This window comes from Onychostruthus taczanowskii, unplaced genomic scaffold, assembly GCF_017590055.1.
Source record: "Onychostruthus taczanowskii isolate IOZ18803 unplaced genomic scaffold, ASM1759005v1 scaffold29, whole genome shotgun sequence".
Taxonomy (NCBI): domain Eukaryota; kingdom Metazoa; phylum Chordata; class Aves; order Passeriformes; family Passeridae; genus Onychostruthus; species Onychostruthus taczanowskii.
This window is the reverse complement of record NW_024500239.1, coordinates 9,142,850-9,158,266: the sequence shown is the minus strand read 5'-3', so window position 1 is coordinate 9,158,266 and position 15,417 is coordinate 9,142,850. Positions and strand designations below refer to the sequence as shown.

The window sequence follows — 15,417 nt, the reverse complement described above, 5'->3', positions numbered from 1 at the left end:
GGACTCAAGTATTATTTTAAAAATTAAACTTGATTTTTGATTCTAAATAACTCTGAGTTATTATATCCTTTTTAAAGGTTATCTATAAAACTACCAGTAAAGCTTGAAGTTTTAAACTCTGTTTCACCACATTCAGAGGGAAAGCCATGGACAAACATGGACAAAAGTTAGTGCTTGATATGAAGCTGATGGGAACTACTGTAAGTGCACGTCTGAGAAGTGCCCCAATAGGATGCCCCTTTCAAGGCCTTCAAAGAATTTAGAAATGAAGGTGTTTGAGCCAGCAGGTGTAACCAATTAAACTTTTATTCATGATCATTTACATATGACTAAAAATGTTCACCACAAAATGCAAACTCGTAGTTATCTTGTATTCAGCAGTGAAAACAGTCGCCTCTTCATAGTAAAGCACCAAAGCACATGACAGAAGAGTCAGAAATAGATTTAATTTATCAGTTTTTCCCCCTCACAACGTACTTGACACAGTTGAAGATTTTATCGAAGGCTAAAGTTCCAGAAAAAATTCTACAGTCACCTGAGTGTTTGGCAGGAACAGTACTATTTAGTAGCAGTTACTTTTTTCTGCCTTTTTTCACAAAAATAAGACAGACATAATTGGGCCAAACATTGAGTTTCACCTGAATTTTTCAATGGGAGACAAACAGAACAGTTTGCTAGTAGGAGTACCTACAAAAACTATAAGAGCAGTTGTCAAAAAAAAAGGAAAAAAACCCAGCTCATTATAGGTGATTGGTAGGGCCCAACCCACTTCCAGGCACCTATAACTGCATTCAGTTTTATTAACTACATTTAACTTGCACTTCATTCATTCTACATTTAAAAAGACAACATGATTTTTTTTAAGTTAAGTTGTGTACATGTACACAGTTTTGGTAGTTTTTTAAAGCTGTAAAATGTATAAGTAAAGAGAGTCCTAATGACCCTACTACAGATTAAAGAGAAATAACCAGAATCAGCATTACATACAAAACAGTATTCTACCGCAGAAACCAATACAGTTATCAAGTAATTCATTAGAGAATAAAAGTGTTATACAAAAAGAGAAATGGTGCCTTTTTATCACTTCACAGCAGCATATAAGAAGGCAACATTAAGAAAAGTGCACAGCAGAAAAAGAATTGTTTCATTTTCTGAAAAACTTGAATTTTTCTTCAGACATCAGGCTTTTCTCCAGGAACATATTGGGTTAGGATTGCTTATATTTTCTTCCAGAGAAGGTATTCTCTTCTTGCATTGCTTCTCAGTAAGGCGCTTACTCTGACATGTAGGAACGATACATCAGGGCCACAATAATCGCTGCTATTGCTGGGATCACCCAGTTGGACCATGAACTAAAGGGAAATTTTTGGAAAAGCAGTTTAGGAAGTGACAACCAGCAAGTTATAAAAAGAAAAAATAAAAAGTCATTGCTTAAAGAAGTCCTTTCTAGCCACTCCAACAAATACTTCAAATTCAGGGCAAGAGAACACCTGGATTGGCCAGTAATACTCCAGACAAGGGAAGAAGCTTGTACAGTAAGGCATTGTACTAAAGCTTACAATAAGTTTGAATACTAGTGAAGAGTAAAACCCTAGGCACATTTAAAGTCATGGAGTGCTGCCCAGAATGTCATTCATCCAAAATCTATTTAAGTAGCAGCATCACATGACTTCTAAACACCAAACTCCCCACCCAGAGGCTCATAGAAGAGTCCTCCAAGGTTTCAGCAGTAGGCAATTGTCAGCAGAATGTAACTTCACAAAGTTTTTGATTCAGTGGTATTCCAAAGAGTTTTGCAACCCCCTCCCAATTCTGACATATCTTCCTTCTTACACAAAGAATCCTCTTATTTCCCTTAGATGCAACAGCAGTAGCAAATTTTAAAAGCAAGGCATCCATGTCAGTAAAACAGTTGGCAACGGCACTAAGAGTCTTCCCTCTATGTGGCAGACTCCAGAAATAAAACCCTGTGCCAAACAAACCATTTGGTAGATACTGACACCTACCAATAAGAGAGAAGTAGCTACCTAGTAAGCTGCCCCACTTGTAAAGTGGTACACAGATGCCAACTTGGACTTTACAAGGAACAGAAATTTTCATGCACCACCCCCTGATAACTCAGCTTTTCAGCTTTTTAACCTTCAGAAAATCATGAGGAGCTTTGACATCTGATGTCATACTGTACCTGGAAGTAGACTGAACAGTGGTAATAAGAGTTTCCTGGAAAGTAAAGCATAAGAAGACAGTTACTTCAGGAAGACAACCCTCTACCTTAACTAGCCCCACAGTTTCTCAAAACTCAAAGTGAGACTAAATCAGAAACAACTCGGTGCATGCATTTGGGAAGCATTTTCTCCTAATTCCTACAGCAGTTCTGTTGTATTATAAGCTAGCCAGTGGAGTTTCTATAGCTAACATTGCACCAAGTTCCTAAAACATTATCAACAAGAATTTTTGCTGCAAGTTTTCTATGAAGCTGACTTCAACCTCAGGTTACATTGGAAAGTTTCAGTCATCTGTAAAGCCAAAATCCTTTCCTTGACTAAAATCAAATTGAAAAGACTTGGAATTAATTCACAAATATTTTTTATATCAGAACTACATAAAGAAAGCTACTAATTCACATCTACAAGGCTTATTAAACTCAGGGGTTTTAGTGTGGTGTTTCAGATTGCATAAGAATCAGTCAAATTGTTACACCTGTTCCTGATACTGATTTGGACTTGTTCTGTTTCCACAGAAAAAGCAGCACTACAAGGCCAAATCCCAGCTGGGTACATGTGCACAATTTATATGAGTAACTCTACTTGTGTACAACCCTAAGTTTATTTCAAAAAACCAAGCATTAAAACCCTACCTAAATTTAGTGGTGCATGATCCATCACTGCAAAATTACTTGCTTTGGTACCAGAACATTTGCAATTAATTTTAAAAAAGAAGGATTTTGCTAAAATATAATTCCATCACACTTAGTAACCCTCAAGTATGAAGCCACACAAAGAAAATAATGGTTAAGGGAAAGAACAATTTGAAGAAGTATCAACAGGTCTAAGATATTTAAAATCTGAAACATTGCACTTAAACTGGATTATTACTTTTTCAGGGGGTATACCATTCATACACAGACAGTAGGTCACTGTCTGTAATGCCCAAAAGAAACAATATGGCATTTCAAGAAAAACACTTACTGTTGGTTTCTGAAGCTTGGATCTATCATCCTGCAAGAGAAAAGAGCAAGTAACATTTAGACAAAATCTGAAGCATTGAAAACAAAACCAAACTCACACAATTTATCACTAAATTCAGTTTGAAATTCATTCTGTTAAAGTGTATATTTTTTCCCTAGGTAAAAACAGACTTGCAAGAGAGCAGATGTCAGTGACTGATTTTGAACTAACACAAACAAGATCACTTCCTTAAATAATACTTCCCAGTATGCAATGAAGAAGTGAAACCTGAACCTCCAACAAATTTCATTATTTTTTGTGCCCGTGTTTTCACCTTTCCTTTGTCTCTGGAGAGTACATAACCTTAGCTTATACATTGACTGCAATCATATTGATTCTGCTTACTGTACTTGTATTATCAGGTAAAGTCAACTAACTGGCTGTGCCAATGTCCACTGGACCAAAGGTCCCAAAATCTAAGGATCTTTCATAAACTCAGAGTTCTGCTTGGCACAGTCACATTCATTAAAAAAAATGCCTAACAGTATATAATCCTGTCAGTGCTGTATTTGTACATTACACTACCAAGGTGTTTCTTTCATATCAAGTGACAACAGGCACTTGCCAAACACAGAAGAACTGACTGATACCCATGTTAAGAACAACATTAGTGGCATCAGAAATAGATAGCAAGCCTGCAAAGCCACAAATGCACACATGTGCATCAGAGCCAAACCACTTATTAGAACGAGCTACACTAATAATATTTATCAAGAGATGACCTGAGACAAAAGACACAAACAAGAGCAGGAATCTTACTGTGAAACAGGCTACTCAAGACAGTGATTTTTACCCCAAAACATACAAGAAACAAGAGGAAAAGAGAAGAGGCAGGAGTGGGCAGTAAAGCAGAGCAGACAGACACTCTAGCAACCTAAACCTCCAAACAGTGGTTTTCAACTATTAAGATGCAGGAGAGTTTAACTGTGGCCTAGCTGAAGGAAGTCAAAGCAGCAGCTCTGTAGCTAGAAAGAAATACTTCAAAACTTGAGACAGCAGAAAGGTGCTCATTAGAAGTACAGGAAATGGGATGGACAGTATAAAAGAGAGGATGTGACAGATGATCCAGTGGGAACTGATCATAAACAACCCTGATAACCATAAGTAGGGAACCATGATACAGCTAAAAATGGCAGGAGACAGAGAGGGGAACACAGAGCAACAAACAGAAGCACAATGCTTATAATAATCATTTTCTGGACATACAAATAAAGAGCCAGGATTGCACCTTTCAATGCAGGTGGGAGCCTGGCAGATAGGTATTTACAATGCTGAAGGCATGAAAGTGGTTGTTAAGTAGTCACTCTGCATAGTGGCATAAGAAAAGGTCTAGAAATTCTGACATACCACCTTCAGGGTTACAGAGTTTCATTACAAAGCTGACAGTGTATACCAGAAATTACACTATTCCACATTCAGTTTATTAAAGGACCAAGTTGTAAAGCAATTTAAATCACCAAAAGATGTGACTATCCTTATGCTAGACTAATCAAATCCCTTCACATTGGGGGAACTATCTCAAACCTAGGTCCATCCACAAACAGCTGCAGGACTGACATCCAACCAAACCAGCAGTTCTTGATTTTGAAGTAATTACCAGACAAGTAACTAGATGCAAAAGCAGTATAGTAAACACAAAAGTAAGGATACACTCATATACTCACAGGATGAAGTTCCCCAACAATGAAGGATTCTGACAGTGTCCTTGCATCTGTGGAATGGCCAACATCTTCGAAGTTCTCAGTAGCATCTCCCCCAGCTTGCTCCCTAAGGACCTCTTCACCTCCAGGGTGCTGCAAATTTTAATGAGTCTGAATTTGTTACTGAAATACATTTCAAATTATAGAAATAGAAATTCTGCATTTTTACATTTCTAAAATTAAAAAAAAAAAAAAAAACAAAAGCAAAATCAGCTGCTACACTTTCTAGAGCAAACATAAGCCTTTCTGAATAAGTAGAGCTTTTTGTACTCTCTGAAGCCAAAACCAAGGAAGCTAAGTCTCTATTTCATTGGCAAAGAAGTAGTAAGAGGCATTACCCCTTGCAACTAAAGCCTTTAGAAAGCTGTGTGGGAATCAGTCTGTATTTTAACAGCACAACTATCATCTGAAGTTACATTCTGTGTTTTCACTTATTTAGGAAACATGTATTTTTACCCAAGCAATGCTTTATACAGCAGAAGGATAAAAGCCAAAAAGGTATTAGCTGCAGAAAGAACATTCCAGGAAGATAAAAATCTGTTCACAACATGTGAATCAAGCATTGGCAAAACAAGCTGGCAAGGTGCTAAGGAATCTGACCTCCTAGTTAATCCTGGTTTTAGTGGGGAGGTGGGCCAGATAAAGTTTAAGGGTCCTTCCAAAACAAATTATGGCACAAATATCAAGTAAGACAGCTCCCTTGGAAGTGATTAAGCACAAATGAAAGCTCACTCACCACCCTAGAACAGCAATTTGGTTTTCATAGTCTATGGAATCCCAAAACCCCATTGTTGATAAAACACCTGGGATACAGTGCTACTGTAGAAGTCATCTCCCGGGATCTTCTAATATCTCAATCCATCACCATTCCTTTAACATAAGCCACTGCTCTTCCTTAACTTTTATTCTTCCCCAGGATGCACTTTGGGGGTTTTATGAATTTTTTATGAAAAACGTTTTTATCTGTCAAATAACTCTGCCTGAATATACTGCAAGATCTATCACATCTTCTAGTTCTGTGCATTTCCTCAGCTCCAAGTTACTTATTCATGTAACAGGTAACATGCCACAAAAATTCACCACTCAACTTTCAAGCAGGAAAGTGTTACATAAACATTGGGAATGATTAGATAAACAAGTTAAAAGCACTTACTAGTACTGCCTTGGATTAAGCCAACCATGGAATAGATATTAGCATTTTACCAGTAACAGAGAATATACAAGGCTTTTGAAGCTCAATTCAGTTTTTAATGCTTCTGAGTATAAGATATAACATTATGGAAAACAGGCAAAATTTCTACAATTTAGGTTGATCTTATGGGGAGCACAGGTCACCAAGAAGCCCATAGGTTAAAGAAATGGCATTTCTACTAGTCTAGGCAATTCAGGTTAGCCCTTACTTCAAATCCTCCTATTAATCTCATATCAAAACTTCTCTTCTGACAAAACCAGTATTTGCTCATACAGTTGAGCCAAACTACTACTATGAATTTCCAGCAGTACCAGAACTCCATAACTTGAATCTTCACATTAAAGGCAGACATATATTTTAAGAGATTAAGGAAGTTGAGAAAAAAAAAAAAAAAAAAAAACCAACACAACACTTTTTAAAGAGCCAAGATACCATAGTCATTAGGGTAAAGGATCCCTACCATGACTAAGCAAAAGCAAAGTTAAGCAACTGATAGAGAGATTAGACACAGCAGCTGAGCCAAAAAAGGTCAGAAGAGTGCTAGCAGGGTAAAGATTATGCAAGCAACCTGCAAATGTGGCATGCTCACCAAAATCTGTCCTTGGATCCATTCTGGTAAGTATTCAGGGAAAGGACAGGACAAAAGTTGAGGGAGCACTCAAGTTCAATGCCTTGAAATGGCACTTGAGAAGCTGAACTTGCGTCTAACCAGCACTCCACGACATGACCTCAACTAAATTTTCATGGAATTTCTTCAGCAATGTGGGTTTGGGCTTTTTAATACGATGCTAAAGAATTGTGCCACTCCAAGTAGAAAAACGTATGTACCAACTTAGCAGAAAAGGTGGCACAACTCCTTGGAAAACATGCTTGACAAAACAAGGTATCAAGAAGCAGCAAAAGGCTCCAAAGTTAAACCATCCATAAAGCACCAGCAGCATAAGCAGTATGTGAACTCCTACTCATGCATTACAATGAACCCAAAACCTACTCATACAAGCACACAAAATACCAGTTACTCCAGCAAGTCAAAGATCACATGGTCTACACTACCTCACTTAAAAAAAAAAAAAAAAATCTACCATCCAGCCAAACAAGTGGATACCTACCCAACATAACTGCTTCTGCATTACTTCATGGAGTACTTTAACAAAGTACTTGCAGGTTGCCAGCTACAGAATGATCATGTACTAACTTGCACTCCCAAATCCCTCCCTTGTGCCAGTACAAGGCAATCATGTAGCAATATGGGCAGCACCACATAGGCACTCCACCTTTTCTCTGTAGAACTAGTTTTTTGTCTAATTAGCAATTGATCCCTCTGTCTACAAAACCACAATATTAGTATCAAGACAGTGACTGCAACCAATCCTCTCTACCAGCCCTCTGACTATCACAGGTCAGCTGAAGAAGACAAATTCACCCTGACCTCTGCCACTACAGCTGGAAAACTAGTAATTTTTTTTTTATGACATGAGCAAGGCTAAGTATGGAGAATCACAAACAGAATTTCAAACTTAAGCCAGATAATGTTAATTATAACCTACTAGACATTGATGATGTACTTTGAAAAGAAACACTTTGCTTTTGATGCCACCTCTGCTTAATGATATGAACTTACAAACCCTCTGGAAATAACTAGCACATAATACACACAATTAATGAAAAGATTTCAGCTCCCCTAATGAAAGAGAGCAACTGTAATATCTCACACAAAGGGCAAGAGCTGACTCTTCTATCAAAAAATGAGCATCTTTCATGGCTGGATGAGTTTCCCAAAGCTTGTTTATACAAGGCTTTTGTTCATGATACTGCCTGGTAAACAAAGCCTGCTACCAGAACTGCTACTTGAATGAAGATCCTCTGGATAAACCCTGGAACTGGAAAGCCCACAGGGCTATACAGATAGTGACTACTAAACCAAAATCCGGTTGATAAAAATAAACTAAGAGTTCTTGCAGGTAAAACTGTAGTTCAGGGGAAATGAAAAAGCTTTTGATGACAAATTAAGACAGCCTAGCTCATTCCTAGGACATTCCCAATATAATAAATTATCTAAGCTATATGCATTACAAATACCTATACAGAGCCAGCACAAGTACAGAGCACAGACAAATTCCTAACAGCAGCACATTAGAAAGTTTTAGATAAGGCAAATATGCAGTTAATCTTTCTGATCTCATCTGGGTCAGAAGTCCAACTCACCTCATCCTGAATACCACTTTTTCTCCCCCTTGCTACAGTCATGCAGATTTCTCAGTGTCATAGTTCAAGACTCTATTAAATCATAACAACCTTAATTTGCAGCTTCTGTGCCCTCTCCCTTCCTTTACTGAGGGAATGAAATCTAGGGTCCAATTTAACTTTCAGGAAGATCAGCAAAGGTCTCCATTAGTGGCAGTCTCAAACTCATATTTCCCTTTCTGCACTACAGGAATGAAAAGCAGAAAGGAGGCAGTGACAGAGCCAGGAACACCCAGAGAACCTCAGCTATATAACGCAGGACAGACAAAAAAATGCTTGCTTATTTCAAGGGGATTTTCATGCAGTCTGAAGAGTCCTCCAAATTTTTTCTATCATCTATTTAAGTTTCAGGACAGAAACTGACAGCTCATGTAAAATGTCAGGAAAGAAGATCTCTCTCTGAAAGTGTATTTTTGAAAACTAACATTAGGCTTTTAGATGAAGTGCAAATGAAATACCCAGTAGCTTGGTGCCTGCCCTGACTTCAGCTGGGATACAGTTGCATTTTCTTCTTGGAGGCTGGTACAGTGCTGTGCTTTGGATTCAGTGATATAGGAGAATAACCAGTGATAACACACTGATGCTGCAGTTGTTGCTAAGTAGCACTTACCCTAATTCAAGGACTTCTCAATGTCCCATGCTCTGCCAGCAAGAAGGTGCACAGGAAGCCAAGAAGGAGCACAGCCAGGACAGCTGATCAGAACCAGCCACAGGGGTATTCCATACCACAGAATATCCTTCCCAGTACACAAACTGCAAGGAGCTGGCTGGGGGCTGCAGCTTGCTGCTTGGCAATGAGCTGGACATGGGTTAGCATCTGTTTTTGTCTCCCTTTTTATTGCAATTATTATATTTTATTTCAGTTATTAAACTGTTCTTATCTCAACCCACACATTTTATCTTTTTTCCCTAATTCCCTTCCCCATCCCACCAAGGGGCTGTGGGGAGCAGTGAGCAAGGGGCTGCACTGAGGTTAAACCACAACATTTCCTGACTTACAAAACAGTTGCAGCTTGCAGAGTTTCACACATAAATGCTGAAGTGCTATTTCTTAAAACATTTTCAAATTCTCCGGCAAGCTTCACCAGAGCTCAAGGAAGCATTAACACAGGATTTAATCCTCAGACTGCAAGGTTCTGCAGGACCAGTTCCCATGGCTCACTGGCAGACTCCACATGTGCCAATAAAGGCATCTTTCAATGCAAGCTGATCGTGACTTTAAACACGCAAGGCATTATGCTACTCCTCCACAACACCATCACACTGCATGAATGTAACTTATTGCCACATAGGGGAGAGAACATTTTTTATTCTGGCACAATAGAACAATATTTGCTTTTTGCACTTTATTTAACCAGCATTACAAAGCACATTTAGCGGCAGCTGTCCATTCTAGGAGAAGTTTACGAAAAGTGCTATGGATGCACAAGTTCATATCGTATGGAAAAAAAATTATTTACCAATAAGGTTTTTTCTGAATTCTTAGATCACCAGGTTAATTGAATTTAGGTTAATTCAATTAACCTAAATAAATCTGTATTAGATTAATATTAAATGAATGTCATAGTTGGTTAGCAGAACAAGAAACTCCTCATATATGTAATTATCTACAATACAGATACAGCCATGACATCCTGCTGTGAGTACACATGCATTTCTAGTAGCTATTTTCCTTTAAATGACATAGGATCTTATCCTGGTTTCAGCTGGGATATAGTTCATTTTCTTCTTAGTAGATGGTACACTACAGTGATTTGGATTCAGCATGAGAATAATGTTGTTAATGAACTAATACTTTAGTTGCAGCCAAATAGTGCTCACCTAAGTCAAGGACTTTTCAGGGTCCCACACTCTGCCAGTGAGGGAGCACAGCCAGGACAGCTGACCCAAAATGGGCAAAGGGATATTCCATACCACAAAATGTCACACTCCATCAGTAAACTGGGAGGAGTTGTCTGTGAGTCACCAATCACTGCTCAGGAGCAGGCTGGGCATCGGTCAGTGAGTGGAGAACCCGTACATGCTGCACCATTTGCTTCTGCTGGGTTTTACACTTCTCTCTCTCCTTAACATTACCATTACTGTTACATTTACTTTATTTCAATTATTAAACTGTTCTTATATTGACCCACAAAACTGACCTTTTTCTGATTCTCCTCCCCATGCACTGGGCAGGAGAGCAAGTGAGCCACCACATGGTATATGGGTACTCCATGGAGATAAAGCACAAGACCTGAAGCTAAGGAAAAGGTTTCCCAAATCTTCTGCAACACAGGTCCGACAGCCTTCAATGACAAACAACATCAAAGTTTCTGGTTTCAAGAATACTCTTTCTTGCCAAGACTTTTTAAATAATGCATTCCGAAAGCTGAAGTCTCTTGATTGCTTTTCCCAAACTTGGAAAACCCAAGAAAAGTCAGAGATGAATATTCAAGCTATGAATTTTCCCCAACATCTGCCACTTAAAAAACCATAAATCAAAAAACCAAAACAAACAAAAACCCCCAAAAAAAAAAAAAAAAAAAAATCAAACTGACTAAAAAAAAAAAAGCAGCTGCTGGAATCTTCCTTAACCCCATAGCGAAGATATCAAAGCACACAATTGTTTCCTCATTCAGCACTTTTTCTGTATTTCATATGATCTTTTTTAACCCTTGTCCTTTAGGAAGCTAAGCTACTATGGGTCACACTAGGAAGTACCTCACCTCCCAACACATGCATGCCACCATCCCCAGCCCATTTCCTATCTAACTTCAATCAAGTGTTCACAGAGGCTGATTGTTCCCCAAAGCCAAACAAGTTCCACTGAACATCTACAAGCTCCATGAAGACAAAACAGCTGGACAGAGGGAGTACAGCCTTTAACTACTAGAATGGAGTGAAAAACAGCACCACACTTTCACTTATTAAGCACAAGATCATCCAAGCTGACCTCAAGATTGAGGCAAAGCAAAGTTTTCAACTTCATTATTAATAAGAAAATATTTCCATAGGTTGATGCAGTAGCTGAAAAGATGGCTTATTGGTTTAAAAACCAGGACAGGTGAGCTTAGCTGCTGCTCCCAGCTCTTCACCCCCCAGTAAACTGATACTTACATACTACTTGGGAAGAGCATGAGTGAGGTGACACTTCAGCAATTCACCCTTTTTAATAATATTGGACTTAAATTTCAGTGGCCCACATTGAAGTCTTAAAATGTGTTAAGCTTTTCTGCTTCCTAAAGGAACTGCAAGAAATACACCTGAGTTTAACCAATGATGCTGTTGAAACAGCTAACATAATCCCCACTTTGAGTAAGGTTTACTGGATTCTGGAATGAACCAGAAAGAGGCTAGCTTCAATTTCTCCTCAGCTGTCACATGCCTCAGGGTGTCTGACAGTATCAAAAGAATTAGCATAACACCTGATAAGTTAACCTAGTACCAAAAGCATTCAAAAACAAACAAAAAAAAAAAGGCTAAAAGTGCTACTAAAGATAATATGAAGTATCTTAATCAAAGAGTTCCATAAGAAAAATCATCAACACAATGAATAGTAAAATGTCAAAGAGCTTTCCCTAGGACTGCAGCTTGACTTAAAATATTTTGGGTAACTATTTCCAACAGTCTCATTCATTATCTCAAAAGGTCTTGGAAATTTCAGCTCAAAAACAGCCATGTTCTATTGAAAGCTGTTTAATGTGAGGTTGAAGTCTGACTTATGCTTACCAGAGCATCTCAAGACATCCCCACCACATTGTCCAAAACCCAACTTTTTAAATATTTACAAACTGAGTTCTTTTGATATGCTACCAAATTATCAATGTTTGCCTGAAGGATGAAAACAAGGTTTTCTTGGAAAGATTTACATAAGGTAATGCCTCTTAATATTTACCAATTTCACCATACGTACTGCAGGAAGAGGCTGTGCTCCAAAGCTCATTAGATCCTGGATTTTTTTTTTGTCCAATGTTTTTTTTTTTCTTGGGTGGGGTTAGGTTTAGGGTTTTTCTAAGGTGTGGGTCTTTTTGTTTCTGCCTCTTCGATCTGAACAATATGTACAAACAATACGATCATGTATCAATCAAAACTGATCAAGTTCCCAAAAGCTAATTCAGTTTTGCAGACTACCCAAAAGCTGCATTCTCCTCCAGAGCTTCTATAATTAATTTGGCCTTGACTGCATAACCATACAGCAATGTCCATAACTAATGGATGAAGATGATCAGGGGCAGAGCTAGATGAGAAATAATGAAGGAAGAGTCAGTAGATCAGTTTCACAATCTGCCTTGCTGAAAAGCCAAACAATTTGCATTGACACACAGCTTAAGAATGAAATACTACCTGTGCCAACACTGCCTTTGAAAAATCGCTTGTCAACCCTCCTCTGCAAAATGCTCAGTTTCTCCTTTGAATTGGAAGTGTTTACAAGCACAAAAATCAAGATGGGGCTACAGAACTGCTCATGCTTAAAATCCATCATGTCTCTATCCATCTAAACTGTATTCTGTAAGAAACTAATGTGAGTCTACCATACACTTTTTAATTTGTTGCTTTTAGGAAGAATTTCTTCAAAGTAAGGGTGATCAGACATTGAAATGGGCTGCCAAAAGAGGTGGCAGCCACTGTCCCTGACAGTTTTAAGAAAAGGCTGGACGTGGCTCTTCCTACCATGGTCTGACACACTGTTGTTTGGTCAAAGACTGGATGAGATCTCAGAGGTCTTTCCCAACTAAATTGATCCTGTGATTCTACCTTTGCTAACTGGGAATACAGAGCAAGGGAGAAAACTCAAAATACCTAAATCCCAGTGGCATTCAATTACTGAAAAAAAAAGCAGCAGTTTCATTTCTGCATTTCCACTGAATAATGTTTTAGTCCAAAACCTAAAATGCTTCTTTATCAACCATGACTATCAATGATTACACTAACTACTGTCTGCCAGAGATCAAAAACATCAACCACTAACTAGGAAGAGAAAAGCCCAACAAAACACAGCCAAAGGAACTGAACTTGACTCTAGTGTCTGCACTAGAGTTGGAACTGGTGCAGCTTTGCAGCACCCCACTGCATCCCCACACCGAGCGGATCAGGGCAGCAGTGAGAGCCGCCCTAATCTTCTGAAGCTGGCTGCCTGTATGTAATGCCGTGTCCTGCAAAAAAAACCACCCAGGACTTAAGGGCACCCAGGATGTACAAATCTGGCAGACAGGAGCACAAGCAACTGTGACCAAGACACTTTACCTTATATACAGAATTTTTTTACATAGAGGCAGGAGTGAGGCATTGGCACAAGTTGCACAGAGAAATTGGGAATGCCCCATCCCTGGACCTGTTCAAGGACAGGGCTGGGAGCAAGCTGGTCTAGTGAAAGGTGTCACTGCCCTTGGCAGGGGGCTGGAATGAGATGAGCTGAGCTTTAACGCCTCTTCCAATCCAAACTACTTTGTGATTCTGTGACTGTCAGAGTACCCCCAAGATCTGTGATATTCTGTGAACTTCCACTTTGTGAAGCCTCTTTCCTGTACCATAATGCAACACACACTACAATAGTGTGAAGAGAGGAGTTGCTGACCCTTTAGTTCCCAAGATAACACGGCTCTGGGTCCCAGCTGAGTCTTCACTTTCAACTGTTCTCAGCTGGCACACCAAAGCAAGAGGCAGACGGATTCAGCCCCACTCTTGGTACCCAAATTCACACAGCCAGCCCGCCTATCTCAGCCCTCAGTACTGACTCCTTGTCCTTATTTACTGGAAATTCAAATCCCAAAGTTTCAGGCGGGCGCACAGCGGATGGCACGGCAGCGCAGCCGGTGCGCGGCACTCGCGGGTTTCCCCTGCCCGAGAGGCGCCCGAGCCCGGGCCCGCCCCGCGGCTCCTCCTCCAGGGCGCTATCGCGGCCCCGAGGGCGGCTCCGCGGGCCGGGGCACGGGAGCGGGGAGCCGAGCAGCCGCCAGCGAGCCCGCCCCGCGGGGCTCCGGCGCCCTCCGCGTCCCGGCAACGCGGGCACCCACCTCGTCCAGGAACTTGGTGACATCGTAGATGCGGTTGTGGATGATGATCCAGGTGCTCTGGCTGTTGTTGTGCTTCTGCACCTCCTCCAGCCGGTAGTAGCGGCCCCGCCACGACTCTTTCCCGGTCTCGCTGGAGCCCACCATCTCCGCTCCCGTCCCGCCGCGCACCGCACGCACCACAGGCCGATAGCTCGCACAGCGCCAGGGCCCCGCCGCAGGCCCTATCGCCGCCCGCCACCGCCCCGCCCCTCCCGCTCTGCCGGCCTCTCATTGGCGGAGGGCAATGCCACTCAAAGCAGACGGGCAGCCTGGCGGCGATCTTGGCGGCCGGGGGCGGGACTTTGACGTCCCACGTGACCGGCGGCTGGCGGGCGGGGCGGGGCGGGGGCGGTGCCGGGCGCTGCAGTCGCCGCTTCTCTGCTGTCCGCTGCCTGGGGTGGCCAAGCCAGCGTTCGCCACCTTTGGCAGCAGCGGGCTGTGAGGCTGGCGGTGTGCGCTGCGACGAGCTAGTCGCCAACTTGCAATGTAGAACCGCATTGGGATGGTTTGGGCTGGAAGGAGCCTTTTAGGTCATCTAGTTCCAATTCCCCTGATATGGGGACCACTAGACAAGGTTGTTCAAAGTCCGATCCAGCCTGACCTTGAACACTTCCAGTACAAGAAAGATAAGGAACTGCTGGAGAGTGTACAGCACCGGGCCAAAAAGATGTTTAGGAGTCTACAGCACTTCTTATGGGAAGAGACTCAGGGAGCTGTCAGATTCTTTTCAGTTAGACAGGATGAGGAGCAATGGCCATAAACTGAAAAACAAGAAGTTTCACCTTAACATGAAGACGTTTACATTGAGAGTGGCAGGGATGGGCCGGTCGGGGCTGCCCAGGGAGGTGGGGGGAGTCCCTCTCTCTGGAGACATTCAAAACCTACCCGTACTGTTCCTGTGAAGGCTGCTCCAGGTGACCCTGCCTTGGCGGGGGAGTTGGACCAGATGATCTCCAGAGGTCCCTTCCAGCCCTAACAATCTGTGGTAATGTGATTCACGCTCCCCGGGCAGCCTGTTCCAG

General features: G+C 41.1%; 1 protein-coding gene across 1 annotated transcript; it reads right to left on the bottom strand.

Moving 5' to 3' along the window:
* Positions 1-288: 288 nt before the first annotated feature.
* Positions 289-14,597, bottom strand: LOC121337787 (cytochrome b5). Its single transcript, XM_041408120.1, has 5 exons — positions 14,357-14,597; positions 4,892-5,020; positions 3,189-3,218; positions 2,186-2,220; positions 289-1,352 (listed from the first exon to the last, which is right to left on the bottom strand). Exons 1-5 carry the CDS (start codon positions 14,498-14,500, stop codon positions 1,274-1,276), a joined length of 417 nt encoding a protein of 138 aa, XP_041264054.1. The 5' UTR covers positions 14,501-14,597; the 3' UTR covers positions 289-1,273.
* Positions 14,598-15,417: the final 820 nt, after the last annotated feature.

Coding starts and splice junctions, on each gene's coding strand:
- LOC121337787 (XM_041408120.1), bottom strand. CDS start 14,500: ATGGTGGGCTCCAGCGAGACCGGGAAAGAGTCGTGGCGGGGCCGCTAC. Junction 3,219..4,891: donor TTGTTGGGGAACTTCATCCT/GTGAGTATATGA, acceptor TTTCTCTTGCAG/GATGATAGATCCAAGCTTCA. Junction 2,221..3,188: donor CCAAGCTTCAGAAACCAACA/GTAAGTGTTTTT, acceptor TTTACTTTCCAG/GAAACTCTTATTACCACTGT.